The sequence below is a fragment of the Chanodichthys erythropterus genome, chromosome 1 (assembly GCF_024489055.1).
Source record: "Chanodichthys erythropterus isolate Z2021 chromosome 1, ASM2448905v1, whole genome shotgun sequence".
NCBI classification, from domain to species: Eukaryota; Metazoa; Chordata; class Actinopteri; order Cypriniformes; family Xenocyprididae; genus Chanodichthys; species Chanodichthys erythropterus.
In genome coordinates, this window is record NC_090221.1 from 17,547,154 (window position 1) to 17,572,583 (window position 25,430).

At 37.1% G+C, this 25,430-nt stretch overlaps 3 protein-coding genes across 6 annotated transcripts in view; all 3 read right to left on the reverse strand.

The window, feature by feature from the left end:
- Positions 1-3,290: 3,290 nt before the first annotated feature.
- On the reverse strand, positions 3,291-4,310 carry fgfbp1a (fibroblast growth factor binding protein 1a). Its single transcript, XM_067381579.1, has one exon. The coding sequence runs from the start codon at positions 4,205-4,207 to the stop codon at positions 3,605-3,607; it is 603 nt and encodes a 200-aa protein (XP_067237680.1). The 5' UTR covers positions 4,208-4,310; the 3' UTR covers positions 3,291-3,604.
- Positions 4,311-5,130: 820 nt separating this feature from the next.
- Positions 5,131-6,386, reverse strand: fgfbp2a (fibroblast growth factor binding protein 2a). The gene is made up of 2 exons (XM_067381592.1): positions 5,666-6,386; positions 5,131-5,558 (listed from the first exon to the last, which is right to left on the reverse strand). Exon 1 carries the CDS (start codon positions 6,384-6,386, stop codon positions 5,673-5,675), a length of 714 nt encoding a protein of 237 aa, XP_067237693.1. The 3' UTR covers positions 5,131-5,558; positions 5,666-5,672.
- Positions 6,387-9,255: 2,869 nt separating this feature from the next.
- The window catches only part of prom1a (prominin 1a), an 87,220-nt gene continuing 71,045 nt past the window's right edge, over positions 9,256-25,430 (reverse strand). For 3 of the 4 annotated variants that reach the window (XM_067388866.1, XM_067388865.1, XM_067388868.1), the window contains 12 exons: positions 22,705-22,851; positions 22,522-22,593; positions 22,287-22,379; positions 21,251-21,304; positions 20,255-20,335; positions 20,105-20,173; positions 19,895-19,984; positions 18,572-18,687; positions 17,966-17,989; positions 14,386-14,492; positions 13,818-13,852; positions 9,256-10,739 (listed from right to left, as the gene is read on the reverse strand). In XM_067388866.1, coding sequence (XP_067244967.1) covers positions 14,423-14,492; positions 17,966-17,989; positions 18,572-18,687; positions 19,895-19,984; positions 20,105-20,173; positions 20,255-20,335; positions 21,251-21,304; positions 22,287-22,379; positions 22,522-22,593; positions 22,705-22,851 — 816 coding nt within the window. In that variant the 3' untranslated portion in view covers positions 9,256-10,739; positions 13,818-13,852; positions 14,386-14,422. Of the gene's footprint in view, positions 10,740-13,817; positions 13,853-14,385; positions 14,493-17,419; positions 18,295-18,571; positions 18,688-19,894; positions 19,985-20,104; positions 20,174-20,254; positions 20,336-21,250; positions 21,305-22,286; positions 22,380-22,521; positions 22,594-22,704; positions 22,852-25,430 lie in introns of those variants that run through there. The other variant, XM_067388867.1, reaches the window with a different exon arrangement.

Here is a 25,430-nt window from a genome sequence, read left to right on the forward strand (position 1 = left end):
CCACCTGCCTAGATCTCCTGGCATGATTGAACTATAGTCTTTTGATTCATTCAGCAAAAGATAAATCTTTTATTCATTAAGGACACATTAAACTGATCATAAGTGGCAACAATTATAATGTTACAAAAGTTTTCTATTTCAAATAAATGCTGTTCTTGGGAATTGTCTATTAATCAAAGAATCTTGAAAAAAGTTACTGCAGTTTCCACAAAAATATTAAGCAGCAAAACTGTTGACAATTATAAGAAATGTTTATTGAGCAGCAAATCAGTATATTAAAATGGTTTCTGAAGGATCATGTGACACTGAAGACTGGAGTAATGATGCTAAATTTCTTTGTTCTGCTGAACACAATGAAAGATATTTGGAAGAATGTTTGTAACCAAGCAGAACTTGCCCCCCGTTTACTTTCCTAGTATATTTTTTACAACTATGGTAGTCAATGGGGGGCGAGATCTGCTTGGTTACAAACATTCTTCCAAATATCTTTCTTTGTGTCCAGCAGAGCAAAGAAATTTATACAGGTTTGGAGCAACTTGAGGGTGAGTAAATGATGACAGAATTTTCATTTTTGGATGAAGTATCCCTTTAAATGTTTCTTGGTGTCCTAATGAAAACCTTTCCTCCAGTCCTTCTCTGTAACTAATGACTTGAATTGTTTTGTTTTCCCGCGTACAGCTGAATATCACGCTTGTTAACTCTGGGCTGAAATACATACATAATGCATCATGAGCTACAAAGATGTTGAGACTCTTATAAGATCACATTGTTTTATTATGTGTGGTATGTGGATTGTGCGTGTGTGCAGATAACAAGCTCTAAATCGCTTTACTAAATCCCAACACTGGCACTCTCAGCACAAAGCCCTTAAGTTCTCCGGAGGACTCCAATATTTCCAGGATGGAATTTATTAAGGTCATTATTTTAACCAATCAGAGTTCAGAATGTCAGGGTGTGAGATCAGGCCACCTCAGTCCACATGGAAACCATTCATGGAGCCCCACCCCACAGCAGCCACCAGGAAGTAAAGGATCCCCTTGAAAGGTAACACGAGAGCAGTGTTTGAATTAATCACAGTGGGAGATGAAAGCATGAAGAATATTAAGTGACATTTTGGCATCATACACATAAGTAAACACCACACCTTCATTAATAGATAAAAAGATATTTGATAGCTGGTTCTATTAAACATGTCCATGTTTCAATCAAACAGCTGAAATCTAAACAATGGTCATTCTTTCATTCCAAAATGTTACGCAACACAGTATTTATCAACGATATGAGCAAATTAATTCTTCATGTGAATACCTGTTGGAAGCTTATCCTTGGGCAAAATAATACAGTTTATTCCACTTAATTTTCCTGTTGCCGTTTTCAGTTTAGTAATCACATTTCACTCAAATCAGCAAATCTTAGTTCATAAATTAGTCCAAAAATGTACCTATTGATGCTTTCTTTAAATGACATAATGAAAAAGTCAGCAAACTGTGATTTTGTTTTTGGAAAATAGAGGCCATGAGAGTGCGTTGGCTGTTATGGCTACCAGAAACCCACAAGATGCTAAAATCAGTTTTGTTGGCTTGAGTGTTTTGGTTCACAGCATATTGTAGAAAGAGCTGCATCCTAGAACATGTTTATATCTGAAGTTTCAAAATAATAATTAACTGCTTTCATAGAACATATTCAAACCCTTTATGAGATTCAGAGAATTTTTGTCATTCTTATGAAACAGTAAAACTGTAAAAGCAAATTTTAATACAACATCAAAATGAAAGATGCCAAATGGGGTGGATAAAAAAAAAAAAAAAAAACATCACAGATTGATTTTAGGCTAGTTATCCTGACATTTCTCCAGGTTTAAACATGAAGTTAACATGGGCTCTTTTCTGCAGTTACCTTTACAGTTAATCTGGAGATCTAATGACACTCTTCACCTGAGCTAAAGATACAAGTGAAGCAGAGGCTGATATTTCAATATGTGGATGGACATTCAAGCACACAAGCACACTTACACAAACCTTGCACCAGTGTTATTTTAGTATCAATGATACTGTTATAGTTTTGATTAATATTTTGAATTACAATTTATTTCATTTTTTAGTGTGCTTTTGTCATTTATATTAGTTTTTTATTTGTCTATGTAGTATTCATTATTTTTATTTATTAGTTCTAGTTTTTATTACTTAAAGGTGCTAAATAGGATGTTTTGTTTTATACATTTTTGCAATATTACTTGAAACTGTCTTTACTAACTGATAAAAGACCATTTATTAGATGCACTGAAAGGAATAATATTAATATACATGATCTGTGCACGAGGTCATCGCGTAAACGATTGGCCCTCTGGCTTGTCAATCACTGCCATTACGTTCCTTGTGAGAGACGTGCGCGGCTGCGCGCTCCAGTAACTTTCCGCACTCCACAGGCGCCGCATGCAATGAGTCCGGTGAGTGCGACATAATGAATCCACTAACACGACACAGCGAATGCCGGTGGTAAACACTCGTGTTCCAATACTCGTGCACGAGTTTTGGGAGGCAATCCCTCGAAATGAGCTGTGAAGGAGGGGGGTTGTTCTTACGCATGCGCTCATTTCAAAAACTCACTAACAGTCTTTGGATTCTCAGTCGACGAAAAGATCCTCTTTAGCACCTTTAATATATGTTGCCTTGAGCATGCAGCTACCTTTTTTTTTTTTTTTTTTTACTGTACTAACTGTATTTTCTATCCTGCTACACTAACCCTACCCCTAAACCTACCTATCACAGAAAACTTTCTGCATTTTTACATTTTAAAATAAGCACCATTTAGTATGTTTATTAATCCATTTCCCTTATGGGGACTGCTGGCAATGTAGGTGATCTCAGGTTTTACTATCCTTGTGGGGACATCTGTAAGTTAAACAAGTACACACACACACACACACACACGCACACACACACACACACACACTTAAATTCCTCCATCAATAGGATTAGGTTTGAGATTTTTCTGGGTCAAAGTAATAAGAGTAAAGTAATAAGTTCCACACTTAGACCCACAACCCTTCCAAACTGTCATGAACATTCTAAGAAATAAACAGAAAATCTAGGCATTTTATTCCAGTAAGCATCAGATTTTATATAGTATGAATTTTCTGTTAACATGAACTTCAAGTCCCTCTCATTTGTGCTCCACTTGGTCTCTAGACACCAAACACAGAGAGGTCAATATAGTCAATGTAGTTCCCATATCATGGTGGGGACTATATGTTTCTTGAGACATTTTTTCCTTGTGGAGCTCTGTGATATTTTTATGAACCATGTTTAATGGAATTAATTTACAAGTGCCTATGATGAATGCAGAAATGACACAACAGGAAAAATACAAGTGTAAACAAAAATTAAAACAATCAGAAAATGACATTTTTATTCCCAATTGTAAGACATATCAAAACATTAGCAGAACTGATTTTGAAAAACATTTACAAAACTTTAATCTCATAAATATGGTAAATTCAGGGTGAGAAAGTGTCCCAATCAACCTGAATTCACACTACATGTATAAGTCTATATATCAGTGGAATATATAAAAATGGCCTTGAAAAAAGTTCTTTCAAAGTCAATCATGGGCATTCATCATTCTCAAGCATCAAGAAGAAAAATGTACACAGTGAAGACCAGGAGCTGCTGCAGTATTCCTCGGCCACTTTCAGTCTCTCGATCCGGTCAGGACAGTGATTATTCCCCGCGGGCGTCGGTAACGGGACTCTGGAGGAGGGACGCGCGTCCTTCAGTCTGAAGTGCGCATCCGCGGGCGCGCTCCTGCACATACCGGCTTTGACCATCGCCGTAGAGTCGCGACACAATCTCTTCTGCTTTTTCAGCGAACGGGCGATCTGTTTCCAATAAGCTTTGGTATTGGATGCGTATTGCTGACATGTTGCGGGCTTTGCTTCATATTCGCAGCCGAAACTCTTTGGCCCGTTTTTGCAGGTGACTCCCAATTCAAAAGCATCACCCACGCGCGCTGCGAACCACGAGCACCGCGCTCCATCCTTCAGCGAGAATCTCCCTTTTAGGCCACTTTCATTCCGTTGACCTCTTCCCCTCCCCTTCCTATCTGTCTGTGCTCTCCTCCCTCTATCTCTCAAGCTGTTCACCTGTACGAACTGTTGCACGATACAGGCGAAAATCAGAATGAGAGCAATGTCTGTCACGCGCATCATGTCCTCATCGGAATTAATTTTAAAGAACTTAATCGAAAGCCGGACGCGGCATTTGTACAGATGATTTTATAGATAATAGATCAACTGATATGGTATAACAATGCACGAGAGCAGTGAAATGTGTGGTTTGCATCGTAAGTTTCTTTGTGTGGCATTTATAGAGCATCTCGCGCACGCACCTCCCTCTTGCACGTGTCTTGTTCTGGGCAACAGGGAAAGTTATTGACTTGATAAGGCATGTCTTTTGAATTTAAAGAGCATAACTGAACAGGTATAGTGCAGTTAATATATGAAAGTTCTGGAAACTGTTACAACTGTAAATAACAATATGAAGTCCGCCTCAGATTTGCTTTGGCGAATCGGTTCTTTTGAACAGTCAGACTCAGAAAGAGCAGGCAATGACAACAATGGACGCTTTCGTCCAATTATACTAATGCTCATTTCTCAGTGTAAAGACGCACAATTATGCAACAATGACCAACCATACATGACTGTACAGCAACAACTAGCAATGTAGCTGTATTTTTGTATTTTTAAAAATGAAAATGAAATGAATTACCGTGCACTATTGAAACGGTCCTCTTCTCCGTCATGGCTCAAGTTATAGGCCTAAGGTTTTAGTCAAAAATCTACCATGAAATCATAATATAGGCTATCATAACGATAATAAACAGTGTTAAAAAATACATAGCCTAGCATATAATTTATGGTGGAAACTGTGGTTACTATTAAAATTGTGTATGGGAAATAAATACTTCCAGCCCTAGGCCTACATAAACGATCTTTCTCAGAGATGAAGCCTTTCAAACACAACAGCGCCTTCTGCTGTCACGCTCAAGAAAATCACTCCCACACAAAAAGAAAAGGTAAAAGGAGCCAAAATTTATTCAAAACATACACAAAAACATTTATTCACATGAGTATTACCTACATCACTATAATAATGCAGTAGACAGAGACAAATCAATATACATTATGAGTTTTCACTGATATATTACAGTCTGAAGTGAAATGCTGACCCGTAATTGGTCAGCACTCATAAATATAACATTGCAAGGATTAATACACAGTACACATGATAAGAGGAAGTTCCTCATCATGTTGATTACGGATTGGAAAACACAGTTGGCAGCATTATGCTCAACAGCTAAATTCATTGCTAACTAGCTGTGCAATCTCGTCTAGTCTGATACATTGTACATTAGAGTATTTACATTTGAAATACATAGGAATATATTGTAGAGAAATGTTTTCCCTTTCATGTTTCCGAATCCCTGTCTTAACACACACCTCCATTTGTCTCTGTCAGTCCGAAACCTTCACGGTTTGTTGTCTGCGGAAATGTGAGTGACTGCAGAGAGGACACACACTTTTTAGATACAGTTTTCAGATTTACAGCAACTTATTATATACAAACATGCATTTGTATTGTTTTTGGTAATTGAAAAAGAACTATACCTTGTCCTTAGTTTCTGAACCACCCTATGACCCAGGAACACACACCGTTAAAGGAGCGCCAGCAGTAGTCCTGAGCAAGTTTCTTGGCCTCACTTATGGGTACCTGTGTGGTTGGTTGTGGCACAGTTGGTGTAGGTGTAATAATTTCCCTCTGAACGGTGGATTTGAGAGCGTTGCGTTGATTCAGTTGGTCCTGACCTAATTGTTGTCTAGTAGGCCTCTGCTCTCGTCCTGTTTGTTGTGGCCTCATTGGCTCGGTTCTGACAGGGGCTGGTCTGTAGGGCCTGTCCATTGGCACGGCGTCTGCTGAGGATGCAGATTTGAAGACCATCTGAGCCTCGTCGGATGCTCTCTTGCACATGAGTGGCTTAAAGACGCGTCCACCCTGGCAAGCGTGCGGTAGCTTGCGGAGGTCCCACATGATCTGCCTGTAATAATGTACTGGATTTTTGTTGTAAGAGCGGCAGACATGAGGCTTGCCCTGGTACTCGCACCAGTACGAACGTTCCAGGCCTTGGCAAATGATGCGGAGCTTAGTCAGATCCCTTTGTCCTGTCACACTCATGTAGCATTCATCTTTGGTACCTTTGGTAAGAAACTCAATCACATCTTCCCAAACGTTCCTCCTGTCTCCTGGTTCATCATCGTCGTGACCCTGGGTTTGAGCGAGAGCTGCCCGGAGGCAGCATGTTAGCAGGAGTGTGCTTGTGATTGTCCACATGTTGTGAGTCGCTGACATTGGTGGAGAGACTTCTGACTCCACTATTTAAAGGCTTTGGTCACAAAGAGGGTATTTTGAGGGTAAAAAAAAAAAGCTGCCCCACAAGTTGGCTTCTTGCCTGGGGGGGTGTATTGTTTGCATGGCTGTCTGGCAAAAGTCAGTGAGAAGCAGGAACACATATGTAACCAATTGAGATAAAGTGATATTGAAAGCAGCCCTTTACACACTCAGTTCTGGAACTTTCTCCCACATTTGTTGCGTAATTCACAGTACACCACAGCTATATTACTTTTCCAGTCACGCTTTTTTGTTATTATTGTTGTGTTTTTTTGTTCATGATGTTGGGAAACAATCTGCTCTCCATCAAGAATACTTAATGTTGGGTTATATGAGTACTATAACCATTTAGTGGACTTTCTTGCATGACCGTATGCCAGTCAAGTTGGTTCAAATGTGACAAACTGTGATCTGCTTCTGTCAATAAATTATTGAAGCCGCTTACACTTCGCAATAAAAAATAAAAAAGGTAATTGTGAGAAAAAGTTAACAATAAGAAAAGGTTACATTGTGAGATATGAAGTCACAATTCATGACATAAAGATAAATTTTTATTTTTTTTTTCACTCTGGGACAGAAATGTACTGGGCTTCCATGATGAAATATCATAAGGACCTTAATGCCTCTTTGTCGCCATCTCTGTTTGAAACCTGCAATTGCAGTTATTTGTGGAATTATTATCTTTACATGCATTGTGCATCTGCACGGCTCCTCAGTGCAGATGAATCTAATGTTTGCTGTCAGTCACCACATTGTTGTGGATACTGTAGTTCGGAATCACAGATTCTACATCTTGGACCAAAATAAGAATTTTCACTGGAAAATGTCATCTGAACAAGTAAGTAACATTTCTGTCACTTTTGTTCTGACCAACTGAGGAAAAAGGCCTTCAATAAATCGCGCTGCCAATGGTGATTAAATCTAACGATCGCTTAGCTTGGATCACGTCAAACCGTGCAAATTATTATTATTGTTATACTTCGTTGTCAAATTGTTAATGTTAACAACATCAGCATTGTGTGACTTTGTGTATTTAGTGGGTCTCTTATCTCTTATCCTTTTTTGGTTAGCGTGTATCAAACTGCCAAAGTCACATGAACCATTGAAATTTTCAAACACTTATGACGTAACGAAGCCTCGTTTACTGAAATCATGTGACTTTGGCAGTTTGATACACGCTCTGAACCAAAAGTTTTGTAAAGCTTCGAAGCAGTGTTTTGAAATCGCCCATCAATAGATATTGTTGAATAAAGTCGTTATTTTGCTTTTTTGGCACACAAAAAGTATTCTCATTGCTTCATAACATTTAGGTTTAACCACTGTAGTCACATGAACCGTTTTATATATGTCTTCTGGGTGTCTGAAAGTGTTAATTATCTTGCTGTCAATGGAGGCCTCACTGACCCCTCTGATTTTAATAAAAAAAATCTTAATTTGTGTTCCGAAGATGAACGAAGGTCTTTTGGGTGTGGAACGACATGAGGTTGAGTGATTAATGACAGAATTTTCATTTTTTTGGGGTGAATTTAGGAAATTTTGACTGTTATGGCACATAATTATATGAAAGTTTATATTATATGATCACTTAAAGAAATGAGGCATGGAGAGAAAATTAGAGAAAATGTTCAAGCAATCAATAGTATCTGGGAGAAGGGGGTCCCTGTAGCTGATGCAGAAATTGAAATGTAAACTTCCAGAACAAATCAGCTCAACTGTGTGGAATCAAAGGCTCTGTGGGTGTGTGAGGGGCCAATTTTCTGGCTTTCTTTGAAGTATTTTACTGGCTTCCACAAGTAGAGTTTCTCAGCTTAACACATAGGGACAGCTGACAGAAATAGATGACAAGTGTTACATTAAAAAAAATAAACACCTTCTTGGATGAAGCAAAATCAGATAGAAATCAACCAGGGCTCAGGGTGGAAAATGACACCAAAAGTGACAAAAATTGCCATGGTATAAACAAAAATCTCCCATCTGTTATCTAACATTTGAAATAATGCACAATATTCCATTCTATGCCAATATAGTGTTGGTTTTAGACACACTATACACACATTTCACTGATGTAGTATTTGACAAAATGTTATATGAAAAAAAAAAGCCCCTTCTTAAAGAGGTTATGTGTCTGACGTTGTAGAGAGCAATACATGAAATGCAGGCCTACCATTCTCATATATCAAAATTGTGGATGAGACCTACAATTCACTCTTCCAATTCATCTGAATCAGTTTCTGGTTCAAACATATATTGCTGAACTAAATCAGTATTTCCATTTGTCATTGTGCAGCATTTACTACAGTAAAGTTGACCGAATGGATCAGGTATTCTGTGCTTGTGCAACTGAGTGGAGACAGGGCTAATTTGCATATTCATATTGCATATATTTGCATATGGATCCACATATACTAAATGAAGCAAGGGTGTAGAGTCACATTCAAACTATTTTAAGGCATGAAGCATTTTTTTTTTCACCAGAAAAAGATCAAAGATTAGTTTTAAGGGATACAATTATTGACTACAGGGGGACTTTAATAGTAAAAATGTCCCTGAAGGCCAATTCCAGTGGGCTAATATTGTGCCATTATGAAAGAAAAAGTCTAACACTGGTTTTGTGTTTTCCTGACATTGTAGGCTTTGTAAGCTATACTCTGAGAAACATTCTGTTTTCAAATTAAAATATTTCCTTTTTTTTAATTTTAAATACCCTCCCTTTATTCTTGTAACTAATCTTATTTTAACTCAATTTGAATGCTATGTACAGTGGTTGAATTGGGAATTTACAACACCAGAGACCAGTTATTTTCATCTGAAATTTTATTCACAATATTGTACAGTTTTAGCCAGCCTAACCACATGGACTTGAAAACCAACGGCACTGACAACCAGGCCCACCACAACTAAACATCTTCGAGCAAGCTTGAACACCAAGTATGCGCATGCTATGTGTGGTATGGCAAAACAAGTGAGACTGTGAGGTGAAGGGACCTTTCTGGGTATAAATCAAGTACAACATTTTACCTGAGGCCCTGATAACACTGTCATATACACAATGTGTGAAGGATCTGAGCAAAAATATGTAGCACCTGACATAACGTCTCTAACATTGAACAGCTGAAATATTTGGTGGCATAATTGTCAATGACTATGACAGCGTTAAATAGGCTCCGTAAATGTCGACGTAAAGGGGCTCTGTGGTCTTCCCTTGCTCTCGTACAAGCAAATGTACATTCTCTAGCTTTAAAGCCAACAGCAAGTTCATATAATCAACAGATGAATATCCACAAATATTAGTATATCAAGTAAACAAAATGCCCTAAGACCTGAGACCTACAATGAAAGAAGATTTGGTGTCAAAAAGCAATAATCAGTAGTTTACAGTAATCCAACAATGTGTTGGAACAACAGTTAGAACAAGGTTTAGTAAAGTCAACAAAATTAGGGACCGGAATATCATTAATAACTGAGAAATGAAAAAGCTACCAAGATCTTGTAGTGTTATTAATAAAACCAAATGCATCATATCTTAAACGTTCTAAGGACAAAAGTGAGCATAAACACACATAGACATCTTAAACTGTTAATTAACAAGAGATCAGTATCAAATGTGGTTTAGCATCCTCAGTCACAATAAACTAGGTAAAACTAATCAGACCTGCTCTTGCGACTTGTGGCATGGCTTACATGTACCACGGGCTAATAATCTGTAAAGGCAACAATGCATTCACTGTTGAAATGGCTTGACAACATCTATCTGTACCATATTAACACTAGTTAGCACTTAGTATTCTTTCAAACACCTAAACATCTTTGTTTGTGTAATATTTGTGGCTCATGGGTGGCTGGCTTTGCTCTGTTTCAACAAAAATCCCTTCAGCCTCTCAGTGGACTCGACTTCAATATGTTGAATTCTCCACAATGTTAAAAAGCACTATAAAAAGAAAAAAGAAACACAAGAAAAAACAACAAACAGTTGACGCATTATGCCCGTCACATGTGATTTCTCAATGACTGTAAACAAAGACACATGTAGTAGTTAAAACAGCCATATACTTTGAAGTCTCTCTGACTGACAGGATGTGACATCAGAGAATAGCTCATTCAGAGGACAGTCCATAAGAGTACTTTAATCATAAGGGTGCAAAATAGTCAAAACAACAACAATAGTAAGGACATTTCGATTAAAAAGTCATCTTGGTTAATGTCATGGGAACATCGACAACAGGTCCAGCTTCAAGTATATGAGTTTCCTTTTCTTAATGTCGTCTGTCTGAGCTGAGCCTGCTGTTCAGAGAGAGTCTGTGGTGAAGAAGAAATTCACAGAGAGAGAAAATTATTAGTCTTGTACAATGCATACAGTATTTTTGTTAGAAGCACTTTTTATTCTGTTTAGTGTATCAGTTCTCAACCAGGGGAGCGGGACCCACTGGGGCAATGGTGTAGAACGGGAATGTGATGTCTACTAACAGGGAACATGGACTTGTGGTTCGCCACTGACTAGGCGGGCCTCAAGATGATTTAAAATTAGACAAAACAAGCATTCAAATTAGCTAAAACAACTAAAAATCTCATTTTAATTCACCCCCTCAACAACTGTTTTCATTAATTTTTTAATTTTTAAAGACCTAGTGTTCCTCCCAGCAAAGAAAAATATGTTCTGAGAACATTTTGCTAACTTTCCCATTAAGTTATGAAAACGTTATTTCTGAATGTTCTCTGAAGGTTCAAAACATCCAGGTTTTATATGAAAGTTAAAGGTGCAGTGTGTAAATTTTAGGGTGGTGAGGTTGAGAATTGCAACCAACGGCTCATGCTGCATTCATGGCACCGTGTAATCACTGTAATCTTGAGATGACAACAGGCGACATTATATTTGGAGCTGTTCACGTCCTCGGACTGGGAGTTATGTGTTTCTATGGCACCACTGTCAATAAATCTACAGCGGTCGTGTGGTACAGCGACCATGTGACCAGAATCTCGTAGTTACTGTAATTACGATATGCCGTGAACGCACCTTCAGTACACCGCTCACCCCTCCCTTTCGAAGCATATAGATAAGCTACGGTGGCTGACACAGGACAAAGATGTCGTCGTCTGAGACAGCAGAGAGTAGCTACTCAAGCAATGAGTTTTCTTCTTACTTTTAACAAAGAACGGTTTCTCCTTCAAATAAACCAGATGACTACTACTACTACTTCTTCTTCTTCCTGTGTATTCAACGTAGTGCATATTCAACATATGATGCAAACTGCCTCTAAAAACACCAACGAAGAAGAATAACAACAACATAGTGATGAAACGTACTCTGTAGAGCAGTTTGTCCGTTTATGGCTACTGTAGAAATATGCTGGCGCAAAATGGTGACTCGATAAATAAGGGGACCCGTGGTGTACAGGTGCTGGTCATATAATTAGAATATCATCAAATAGTTGATTTATTTCACTAATTCTATTCAAAAAGTGAAACTTGTATATTATTTTCATTCATTACACACAGACTGATATATTTCAGATGTTTATTTCTTTTAATTTTGATGATTATAACTGACAACTAAGGAAAATCCCAAATTCAGTATCTCAGAAAATTAGAATATTACTTAAGACCAATACAAAGAAAGGATTTTTAGAAATCTTGGCAAACTGAAAAGTATGAACATGAAAAGTATGAGCATGCACAGCACTCAATACTTAGTTGGGGCTCCTTTTGCCTGAATTACTAAAGCAATGTGGCGTGGCATGGAGTCAATCAGTCTGTGGCACTGCTCAGGTGTTATGAGAGCCCAGGTTGCTCTGATAGTGGCCTTCAGCTCTTCTGCATTGTTGGGTCTGGCATATCGCATCTTCATCTTCACAAGGTCAGGCGAGTTTGCGGGCCAATTAAGAACAGGGATACCATGGTCCTTAAACCAGGTACTGGTAGCTTTGTCACTGTGTGCAGGTGCCAAGTCCTGTTGGAAAATGAAATCTGCATCTCCATAAAGTTGGTCAGCAGCAGGAAGCATGAAGTGTTCTAAAACTTCCTGGTATACGGCTGCGTTGACCTTGGACCTCAGAAAACACAGTGGACGAACACCAGCAGATGACATGGCACCCCAAACCATTACTGACTGTGGAAATTTTACACTGGACCTCAAGCAACATGGATTGTGTGCCTCTCCTCTCTTCCTCCAGACTCTGGGACCCTGATTTCTAAAGGAAATGCAAAATGTACTTTCATCAGAGAACATAACTTTGGACCAATCAGCAGCAGTCCAGTCCTTTTTGTCTTTAGATGTTTCTGACACGGTCTGTTGTTCAAGAGTGGCTTGACACAAGAAATGCGACAGCTGAAACCCATGTCTTGCATGCGTCTGTGTGTAGTGGTTCTTGAAGCACTGACTCCAGCTGCAGTCCACTCTTTGTGAATCTCCCCCACATATTTTCCTTAGTTGTCAGTTATAATCATAAAAATTAAAAGAAATAAACATTTGAAATACATCAGTCTGTGTGTAATGAATGAATATAATATACAAGTTTAACTTTTTGAATGGAATTAGTGTAATCAACTTTTTGATGATATTCTAATTAAATGACCAGCACCTGTATGTAGACAGAAATGGCTCATTTGCAGATCCTCCTAAATCAGGGGTGAGGAACGTTGATCCTGGAGGGCCATTGTCCTGCAGAGTTTTGCTCCATCCCTGAAAAAAACACTTACCTGCCTGTAACTTTAGTAATCCTGAAGACCTTGATTAGCTTCAGGTGTGTTTAATTAGGGTTGGAGATAAACTCTGCAGGACAATGGCCCTCCCGGATCAACGTTCCCCACCTCTGTCCTAAATATTACACACTGGACCTTTAAGGAAACATTTCTTTTTTATCATTCTTCAAACATTATAATAACATTACTTTTAAATGTTCTCTAAACAAGTAGTAACATTTAAGAAATAAATGCTCCATGAATTATGTATAAAGAACATTTTGAGAACATTATTAAAGACCAGATAACAAATGTTCCATTAATGTTACTGGAAAAAACGTTTGTTCATAACTTTGAGAGAACCTTGCCAGAACATTAGCTAAAGTTCTGAGAATGTTCCCTGTTAGCTGGGCTACTGGATATATGAGGTGTGATTTTCAGACCCGGACAAGTCATGTAAATTAATAAAATGGTATAATTTCTTTTGCATTTTTATAGAAAATACATTGTTCTATTTTTAAAAAACATTTCCTCAGTAAAAATATTTTTTTAAATCCTTATCCCTAACCAGTAAATCACAAACAACTGTAAAAATCATGGGGCCTTTGAATACTGTTGTGGACAATAGGGGGCCTTGGAGTCAAAAAGGTTGAGAAGCACTGGTTTCATGTAAAACAAGGCCAATATAAAACAACTTACATTCCACAAAGGTTCAATTCCAGTTTCCAATATCACTGTGAGAGTAAAGAAACAAATATTGCAATATTACACCTGCTGTGTAGTTTCAGATGAATGATAAATGGCAAAGAGTGATACGAATGAACTGGTGGAGACGAGACGTGAGACGGGAGATGAGATTTTAGACCAAAGTAAAGAAACAAAACACACAGTGAGCGCTGGCATCTATCTATTTGCAGAGCTGTCAGGGATGTTTGAAGTTAAACATTGGCGGATCACAATGATACGAGCCAGTGGTTAGTCATGGACCCTAAAAAACACAATTCACACAAAGCTTGGCAGAACTGTCAGCAGTTATCCAGGCGGAATGCTTCTGAAGATGGAAAGAGAATGCAAAAATGAAGCATGCTCTTGCTGTAATGACAGAAAATGACAATCACTAGATGATACATAATCAAGAGTGAAAGTTTAGGAAACAAATCACACAAATACTAAAATGTCTATGTAATTAGTTGAACAGGAAGAAGATAAACATGCTTGTTAGAAAGGAAGATCAAGTCCATTTGCCCTCATCTGCAGCTCCCAGTACCTTTCTGTTGTTAAAAAACTAAGCGTCCTCCTCAGAGTCACCAGTCAGCATGGCGCGGGGGCGCAGAGGCCCGTGGGAATCGAGTCATAGTGTCATAGGTTGGGATGCTTGAGGCACAAAAGGAAAAACTGTCAGGGTCATAGTGTATTAACATCCACACGCACCCCTTAGGTGCCCACCATCATTTCTCCATCCATCTTTAACCCATCATTCTTATAGGAGAACAGGACGGGGCTTTCAAAATGACACATACATTAAAGGTGCTTTAAGTGATTTTTGTTTGGAATGCCACACATAAAATGTACTACCTGACATGATTCCTGAGAAACCACATGTATCTGTGATAGTGCTTGGCTAAACAAGAAAAGTCAATCAGAAACTCTGCCCATAATCAATCTGTATATGGGTCAATGACGTCACGGATCATTTTTCTTAATAATGATAAAAACAAAGATATGACATCCAAAGTATGTAAGGTAGTACAACTAGATATCTTTTATCAAATCCAAAAGGTTTTAATTATATTTTGCAAAAGGTTATTTGGTTTAACCGTCCCAAGGCCAATACAGTAATTTCATTTGTGATTAAAATATCTTAAAATGTAATAAATGTATATATTTTTTATTCTGGCATGATTTTATAACATCATTTATCAACAAAGTGCAAAATGGTATTAAAATTATGTGTAGAAATCGTTGATTTGTTATGAGAAAGAAAAAATAATTTCATTGATGTCATTCAGAGTAACCAATATAAAGGGAACATTTTGGATCATGTCATGCGGTCAGTATCATGTGACAGGATGTGCCATCATTCAGACACCTGCAAATGACCACATGGTCATGAAGCAAATTCACTAACACTCTTTTAACCTTTTGAAAAATTCATGTTTTTATTTGCTCATACGCATGTTCCGAAATATCAGGTCATTTGGTACTGGTAACTGCTATAAAACATGGAAAATGTTGTAATATTTTAAAAACTTTTGCTACCTACCTAGCTAGCAAACTAACTAGCTAGCTAGCTAGATATCAGCCTGTTAGCATTGTTTGAAAATATTGTCATTCGGTATAACCAAAAGTGTCATTCAGTAAAACCCGAAATTTTGGTTAAACCGAATGACTTTTCTGGTGACAAAATTTTGTCCATCTTGTAAAACTTGGGACATTCATGGATGCGATTATTAACGTTATTGTAGTATAAAGCAGAGCAGTGTTGTGGGAGCTGAACAAGGCCGCTGGAGCGATTGCGCAAAACACACCTCACGAGCAGCGGGACATTTATTATGCCACAGTTGCCGGCGCCGATTCCGCGTTTCCGGTCATGAGTATGCAGCTGCTCGGCAGCTGCTGTGAGACACTGTTACACACTGCAGTAAGATAGATCGATTTTAGAATATCATATTAAATGATGGATGGCTTGTGTTGATTTCATTTTAAAATGTACTGTATGATGGAGAAAATCCTGTATTATTGTTACTAAAAATAAAGCTGTATCTGATTATGCTATGTTAGCTACTTCACAAAATAGTGATTTTCTCTGAGGCATCTGGTACTCGCAAAAAAATCAAGAAAATTTGATTTAAACAATAAGACTAAATGTGTTGAGCTATATAACAATAATTCGTTTTCTGTCTATAAATATATCAAAACAGTTGTTCCCTTGTCTATTAAAACATGTAATATACTAAAGCATCTTTGGTGTTTCCATGGTTTCTACAAAATAAAACCGGAAACCGAGGTTAACGCGGGTATGACGCAATTGACAGGCGACTCCTCACACGTCCCGGAGCCTTGGATAAAAATTGCAATTTTCTCAATATTTACAAATAGTTGGAAACATTTGGGATATTGTAAGTACTCAAGTGAACAAAATGTATAACACTGGCTTAGTGGTTTTTGGATATTTTACTGCAAAAATCTTACATATTGCACCTTTAACAATTAATAAAACTTCAAAATTAATTATATCTCCATTATGTTTTTTTACACTTTTAAAAACCTTATTCGTCAAGGACCCACATACAGATTCTCTAACATTGGGTTTGCTGATGTCTTATTGAAGGGCGAAGCCTTTGAGAGAGAGTGTGTTTAAGCTGGAAGAATTGCTGTTATCGCTTATAGCACCTTAAATAGTATTACTATTTTAATTTTCAATTCTGATCAAGCAATTCCACACTTGCAAATATGAAAATAAATGAACTAAATTAATCATAACATACAAAACAAATTGTGATCGATGAACATACAAAACAAACTGAGGCCTAACAGTATGACCTCTAGACTTCTTGCATTATTTGCATCAGTGCTAAGACATATTCAGTCTAAAGTTGTGACACATAATACAGTACATACTCCACTATTCAAATGTTTGGGGTCAATACAATTTTCATTTGAAAGAATTTAATATTTTTATTTAGCAATGAGACTTTAAATTGATCAAAAGTGACATTAAAGACATTTTTAAAATATATTAAAAAAGCAAATAGTTATTTTAAATTTGAATAATATTTCACAATATTAATGTTTTTACAGCTTTTTTTAATCAAACACATATTGAGCACAAGAGACTTCTTTCAAAAACATTTAAAATATTTTACTGACCCCAAACGTCTGAATGGTAGTGTATGTATGTGTTCAAGCTCTGTGTCATTTTAGCCCACCGTCCTGACCTCTGTTACATGTTTTGTTGCTGAAACACATGCCATTAGTGATGCGTTAGAGAAAAAGACCATTCACAGCCATAGCAGCCGAGTGAGAGTCACATGCAAGAAGACTGTGTGAAGAAATGCACAAATTCAGCCAATCAATACATTCTGCAATATCTCATGCATGTGTTAATATAAATTCAAATATAATGCAAAACACAAACTCTACATTACTGCTACTGAGTTAGCCAGCATGCAAACACTAGTGTAACAATGAGAAAACTTAAAAATCCAACTCCTAGGTGCATGTTTGTGCAAAGGGCGACTTCAAACCGTGCATGCATCAGACCTCTGACACGTCACTATCACCTCAATCGATCTGTTCCCCCAGTGCATGCAATTTATTAGCGTAACACACGCAAGGTGTACGGGAATATGGTTCTGATTACCTTGCCATTACAGGGTTTTGGATACCTTCTAAATGTTCATTATAATAACCATTATTACCAATTTCCATACTGAAATAAAACATTTCATAGATAAAAATCAAACAAAACATGATGTGACATGAGAGAAATGGCATGCAACTGACTATAAACAAGCTTCATTTTAAAACGTTCTTGAAAAATGTACACGCAAGGTTGTGCAGTATAGAGTATGAATCGATATAAATTGCAAAGGTATCTTGTAAAATGTACAGCAATAGTTTTGAAGTGTGCTCTTTAAGGTTTCTGTTTTAACAGCCCTTCATGATAAACAAGGGAGTTTCAAAGATAACACACAAACACAAACAGCGCCCTTCACCGGAGAAGCATTCCAAGGCTTAGAGCTAAGACCAGCACCATTAAGCAGAAAGTTTTATGTACAAAACAGCAAAGGGATGTAATTTTAGCGGTAAAGTGGACAGCAAAATATAAGGGGGAAACAGCTTACGTTTTCATGGGAATTGTTTCAATGCTAAAAAGATACAAGACAAGCAAAAATGTTACAGAGATGCACTGTAGTGGGGTACAGAGACATCGCAGGGATGTCAAAATGGACGTTTCTGGTCAAGACACTTGGTGACTTGTCAATCGCAAATATTTTTGACTGTAAACGTATGAATGCTCGAAAAATGTTAAAACAAACACTGTTTGTACAATATATACAGGTAGTTCTTATAAAGTGCAAAGTGCTGGACAGAAAGACGAAGAATGAAGAAAGATGGAAATAGTAAGAATGGTTATCATAACGTGAAATGCCAAGTCCCTGAGACAGAGGAACTGGAAAGAACAGAGAAAAGAAACAGAAAAGAGCACAGAGAGAGAGAGAGAGAAAATTTTACTAACTACTCTGTGGCAAAAGAGAAGAAAAGAATTTGCACTTTCATATATTAATGCATATTATTCATTATACAACAGTTAGAACTCTCATCTGACTGAACAATTGCACTTTGGGTAAAGAAAATCAATATACAAACGGTAATAACTTTGTTTATAGAACTGTAATCAGTGGGGTACTAAATAGCAATCACAAACTTGCTATATTTGGGATACTTACTCGTCATAGACATCCTCTGTGTCCATTCTGCGGTAGAACTTGGCAAGCTTGACGGACAGGATAATGCTAGGGAGCAGAAACAGCGTGGAGCAGCCCAGTCCAAACCAGAATGTGTTCTGCAACAAATAAACACGAGATTACTTAAAGACACCCAAAAACTGCACTCCCCTTAACCATAAATGACATGTTTGATCAACATACTCCCCATGTGCTTATTTGTTCTGGAAAGTAGATTTATCAAAAACATAGAAAGTGGATTTCCAGCATGGGAAGTTTTCTATATCAAGGGACATTCATATTTCATCAAAGCAGGGGATCTGATGCAATGTGTCCAGCCATGCAACAAAATGTCGATAAAAGTTTAACTATATACAAATAAGTAGTCAAATGGATGCATTGTCTACAAATATGAGTAAAAAAACACCCTACTGGCCACTAGCCATCATGTCTAAGGTTAAACACTTCATGTTCTTCGTGCTGCAGTCAGAGAATTATACTGGGGTCAGTCTCTGGGTGTCTGGAAAGAGTAACTGGCTGCTAATTACTATAGGTAGTTAGCGGCCTGAATACTTCCTGCCTTTACTAGTAATGTTGTACAAACTTGTGTGTGTCTGTGAACCTACTTAACCATATTTTGAGGACAAATTTGTACCCAAAAGTGAGCAAAATCTGGCTCATCTTTTAGCTGATCCTTATCATAAAATGTAACATATGCAGTGACGTTCAGAACCCACGGGGCCCTATTTGTACATGGAGTCTTGTGATGGGGTCAAACACCTTGACCCCTTTCCAAATCCCACACACACATCCACACACGCCATTAATTTCAGATAATTTCAGAAAACCTGCCACTTCCTTCCTTCCTTCCTTCCTTCCTTCCTTCCTTCCTTCCTTCCTTCCTTCCTTCCTTCCTTCCTCATGGTTACCCACGGGCTTTGACCACACACATGGAAATAAACCCACCCTGAATGTGTGTTCAACACACTTAACTGCCAGCAGCAACACTATCAACCCTCCATCTCTTACACCAAATATTATTACAATTTAAAATAACTGGTTTCTATTTTAATATATTTTAAAATGTAATATATTCCTGTGAAGGCAAAGCTGAATTTTCAGCATCATTACTCCAGTCAGTGTCACATGATCCTTCAGAAATCATTCTAATATGTTGATTTGGTGCTCAAGAAACATTTCTTATTATTATCAATGTTGAAAACAGTTGTGCTGCTTAATAGTAATCTATCATCTATCAAATTGATTAAGTAACGTTACTAGCTGTAGCTGCACTTTATTTATTATTTGTTTAATTAAAAATCTCACCATTGAATCCAGCAGGAAACTGCAGCCCAGGATCTCGGCAGTGTCCACAATGTTGCTGAACGGTTTACAGGGAGCGACCTCCAAGGCCAACTACAATAAGGCAGCAAAACAAAGGGATTTTAACTCTACAATAATGCAGAATAACTAACCCATTGTCACAACTCTAACATTAATACTACTTCAGGTACATAAAACAGTTATGTTACTCACAGACGTTCTGATCCAGTCCATGTACTGCTTGAAATAGCCAATGATAGTCTGCTTGTATTTCTCGGTTTCCTGTTTAAGGATTAATCATCAGTACAATACGACCATACATACACCGATCATTCATACACGTTTTTCTCCCACACACATTACCTGATTGATCACAAATGTTGCATTGTGGGAAATTAGGAACTGGGCGGCATCAACGGCTTCTAGTACATCTCTAACTCGGAGCTAAAAACCAACACATTTACAGATAATCAGAAAGCATGTTCTGAAATGCATCTGTGATGATATTTTTAAACCAGTGGTAGTTTTAAAGGAACACTCCACTTTTTTTGAAAATAGGCTCATTTTCCAACTCCCCTAGAGTTAAACAGTTGAGTTTTACCGTTTTCGAATCCATTCAGCCGATCTCCGGGTCTGGCGGTACCACTTTTATCATAGTTCATTGAATCTGATTAGACCGTTAGCATCGTGCTTAAAGTTGACCAAAGAGTTTTGATATTTTTCCTATTTAAAACTTGACTCTTCTGTAGTTAAATCATGTACTAAGACCGACAGAAAATGAAAAGTTGCGATTTTCTAGGCTGATATGGCTAGGAACTATACTCTCATTCAGGCGTAATAATCAAGGAACTTCGCTGCCGTTCCATGGCTGCAGCAGTGCAATGATATTACACAGCGCCCGTGAGCCCCTGCTTGCACAGGGAACGTGCCTTGCAACCATGGAGACGTTTGTGAGAGACGCTGCGTAATATCATTGCACTGCTGCAGCCAGCCATGATAGGGCAGCAAAGTTCCTTGATTATTACGCCTGAATGAGAGTATAGTTCCTAGCCATATCAGCCTATAAATTATCACCACTTTTTATTTTCCGTTGATCTTAGTACACGATTTAACTACAGAAGAGTCAAGTTTTAAATAGGAAAAATATCAAAACTCTTAGGTCATTTTTAAGCGCGATGCTAACGGTCTAATCAGATTCAATGAACTATGCTAAGCTATGCTAAAAGTGGTACCGCCAGAACCGGAGATCGGCTGAATGGATTCGAAAACGGTAAAACTCAACTGTTTAACTCTAGGAGAGTTAGACAATGAGCCTATTTTCAAAAAAAGTGGAGTGTTCCTTTAAGATGAGCAACTTACAGGCAGGTCTGAGGACGTCCTCTCCAGAAGTCTGATGCTCTGATTAAGTGTGCTCTTTAATAAGGAAGAGAATCAACATACAGAAAACATCAATCATGTCCAAATTATGTAATCTAAAATGGTGAAAAAGTACTGTAAATGACCATTATGGAAACAAACTGAAAGTTCGAGGGAATCAGCAGGGTGATAAAAGGTCCATGCAACCTGACAGTTGCATTACATGCATTTCATGCACATTATATCACAATAAATAAGAAATGTGACACAAAACAGTTGGACTATATGATATATTTGGGATACAAGAGAAAGGTCATCAATTGATGAGTTTTATATTTTACATAAGATCCCATCTAACTGGTAAATTATGTAGTATGGATTAGAAAATAAAAGCCCTGCATTTCAGCATTGGTGCATTATATGATTTTTATGTTAAAATCTTTCATTTGTGGGTTGATTTCTCTGAAATGTTTAAAAACTGTGACACTGAAGCAACAATGATTTAACCAGTGGTCTGCAGACAACAGTAAGGGTTGTTTGAGCATTTTCTGCAATTCTGTTTGATGCCACTAGAGGGACAGAAATTCCACACTTCACCCCTTTGACCAGTTTATGATTCAGTAAATATTCAAAAAAAATGTGCAATATTGTGACATACCACATTTGCAAATAAAAAAATCAATAGGACCAAGACAGGATGAAGTTACTCTAAAAACATGCTGTTTTTTTCATGATGCCATCACAGAAAAAACAAAGTAGATACAAAAAGGAGCAAACAACTTGTAGCCATTACTGGTAGATACAGGCTTACCCTTGCTTTCACATATTTCTTGGAAGCCATAAATCAAGTTGAATGTGTTAAGGAAAATTGAAAGAGATCGTTGAAAATCAGAGAGGTCCGAACAGCAATATGAACATTATTCAGATATTTTTCATTTGCAATCAATCCCACTTACAGAATGGAACGGATTCAATAGAACCATTCATGAATAAGGAGGTAATGAATCAAACGAGCATCTCTGAGACAGGAATAGATTACCATGGACTGCTCCAGCGGGATGACTTGCTGGATGTGGATCTGCCTTATAGTATTAGCGTGTCCCTTTAATGAAGTCTGCAAGGTCCCTTTAGACTGCAAAAGAAAGAAACGGTTATTAGCCCTTGAAACATTCATATAGGTACTACTAGCATGAGAATGAATTTCATATAATACCAAAAAAATATGGAATAATTTTTTAAAATATTATTTTAATTGAACCAAAAATAAATCTTACCAACTGATCAGCTTGAGCATCGAGTTGATTGGCGAAATCAGCTAGATTAATGCGAGTCACTCCTTTATTAACCTGGAAGATAAACAGAAACACATGAGAAGCCACAGGACTGTACATGCACCAAAGAATGTGGAGCAAACGTTTCAATCAAAATGTGTATGTGAGTTTATGTATGTTATGTACCTCCTCCAAATAGGCAGCAAAGTCAATCTCATTAATGCCAGTTTCAGTAAAGCTGATGAGATTCTGTTTGCCTTCAGACTCCAGAAGAATGATGCCACGCAGGTCCACCTTCATCCCTTCAAACTTCTTCGACACATCCTTGGAGTACTGCAGAAAGAAAAGAGCCTCTGTTTATGATTCTGACATGAGTCTAGGAAATGTGTATAGATTGTCATTAGGAGATATTCTAGAACTAACAGTCTAACCAGTGGGACCACAAAGTCGGAGAGCACTATTAAATAATACTGGTAACACTTTGCAATAAGGTTCTATTTGTTAACATTAGTTATTAACTGCAGTAGTTAACTGCATGAACTAACAATGAAAAAAATCTTCTATAGCATTTATTAAAGGTGCAGTAGAATGAAAAATTGAATTTACCTTGGCATAGTTGAATAACAAGAGGAAATGACATACAGTGAGTCTCAAACACCATTGTTTCCTCTCTTATTATGTAAATCTCATTTGTTTAAAAGACCTCCGAAGAACAGGCAAATCTCAACACCGACTGTTACGTAACAGTCGGGATCATTAATATGTACACCCCCAATATTTGAATATGCCAGCTCATGATCAAGGCATTAGACAAGGGCAGCCAGTATTAACGTCTGGATGTGCACAGCTGAATCATCAGACTAGGTAAGCAAGCAAGAACAATAGCGAAAAATGTCAGATGGAGCAATAATAACTGACATGATCCATGATAACATGATATTTTTAGTGATATTTGTAAATTGTCTTTCTAAATGTTTCGTTAGCATGTTGCTAATGTACTGTTAAATGTGGTTAAAGTTAACATTGTTTCTTACTGTATTCACTGAGACAAGAGCTGTCGTTATTTTAATTTCTTAAACACTTGCAGTCTGTATAATTCATAAACACAACTTCATTCTTTATAAATCTCTCCAACAGTGTGTAATGTTAGCTTTAGCCACAGAGCACAGCCTCAAACTCATTCAGAATCAAATGTAAACATCCAAATAAACACAGTACTTACGCGATTAGACATGCTGCATGAAGAACACTTTGGAAAGGGTTATATTAGCTGTGTGAACTGTGTTTATGTTATTTAAGGCAGTCATGAGCTCGGGGGCAGGGAGCACGAGAATTTAAAGGGGCTGCAGCCTGAATCTGCGCATAGTTAAAGGATTAGTTCACTTTTAAATAAACTTTTCCTGATAATTTACTCACCCCCATGTCATCAAAGATGTCCATGTCTTTCTTTCTTCAGTCGAAAAGAAATTAAGGTTTTTGATGAAAACATTCCAGGATTTTTCTCCTTATAGTGGACTTCAATGGGCACCAAACAGTTGAAGGTCAAAATTAGTTTCACTGCAGCTTCAAATTGTTCTACAAGATCCCAGATGGGAAATAAGGGTCTTATCTAGTGAAACCATCGCTCATTTTCTAAAAAAAAAAAAAAAAAATTATATAAGTTTTAGCCATAAATGCTCATCTTGAACTAGCTCTCATCTTCTTCTCCTCTATTAGAATTCTGGCAGTGTAGACACTGCTAAGTATATTACTGCCCTCCACAGGTCAAAGTTTTGAACTAATTTTTATATGCAATATGCTAGTTCAATAGTATATAACAATTAGTTCAAACTTTGACCTGTGGAGGGCAGTAATACACTTAGCAGTGTCTACACTGCCGGAATTCAAATAGAGAAGAAGATGAGAGCTAGTTCAAGATAAGCATTTATGATTAAAACTTATATAATTTTTAATTTTTTTTTTTAGAAAATGAGTGATGGTTTCACTAGATAAGACCCTTATTTCTCATTTGGGATCATGTAGAACAATTTGAAGCTCCAGTGAAACTAATTTTGACCTTCAACTGTTTGGTGCCCATTGAAGTCCACTATAAGGAGAAAAATCCTGGAATGTTTTCATCACAAACTTTAATTTCTTTTCGACTGAAGAAAGAAAGACATGGACATCTTGGATGACATGGGGGTGAGTAAATTATCAGGAAAAGTTTATTTAAAAGTGGACTAATCCTTTAATGATGCCCCAAAATAGGCAGTCAAAATTAATAAAAAAAAATCTATGGGGTATTTTGAGCTGAAACTTCACAGACACATTCAGGGGACACCTTAGACTTATATTACATCTTTTGAAAACTCCTTCTACGGCACCTTTAAGATGATGTTAATTTCAGCATTTACTAATTCGTTAAAATCAAAAGCTGTATCAGTTAATATTATGTAATGGACCTGAGCTAACATGAACTAACAATGAACAATTGCAATTTTATTAACTAACATTAACAAAGATTAATAAAAACTGTAACAAATGAATTAATCATTGTTAGTTAAAATTTGTTAATGCATTAACCTTATTGTAAAGTTACAATAATAATAATAATAATAATACTACAATAATTTTTTTTTTACTAATTTATGTATTTACATTATTATTATTATTATTATACATTATTGATTTGCGAAGTAAAAACATCTGTCCCTATGTATAATGCAGTTCACAAGATTTTCTTTATTTTATAAAAGCCTAAAATGTTCCATACAATGTGGTCTCAGATTTTTGGATTCTATGTGACAATGGATCAAGTATGTTGGGTTGAAGGATTTTAACTAAAAAACAAAAATCTGCTGAAATGAAGGGATTTATAGATGCTGTATATAAATGTTTCAAATAGTTATGCATGAAATGTTTTGAGATATTCT

Excerpts from the sequence above, each read along its gene's own strand:
- fgfbp1a (XM_067381579.1), bottom strand. The coding sequence starts at position 4,207 with ATGATGCGCGTGACAGACATTGCTCTCATTCTGATTTTCGCCTGTATC.
- fgfbp2a (XM_067381592.1), bottom strand. The coding sequence starts at position 6,386 with ATGTGGACAATCACAAGCACACTCCTGCTAACATGCTGCCTCCGGGCA.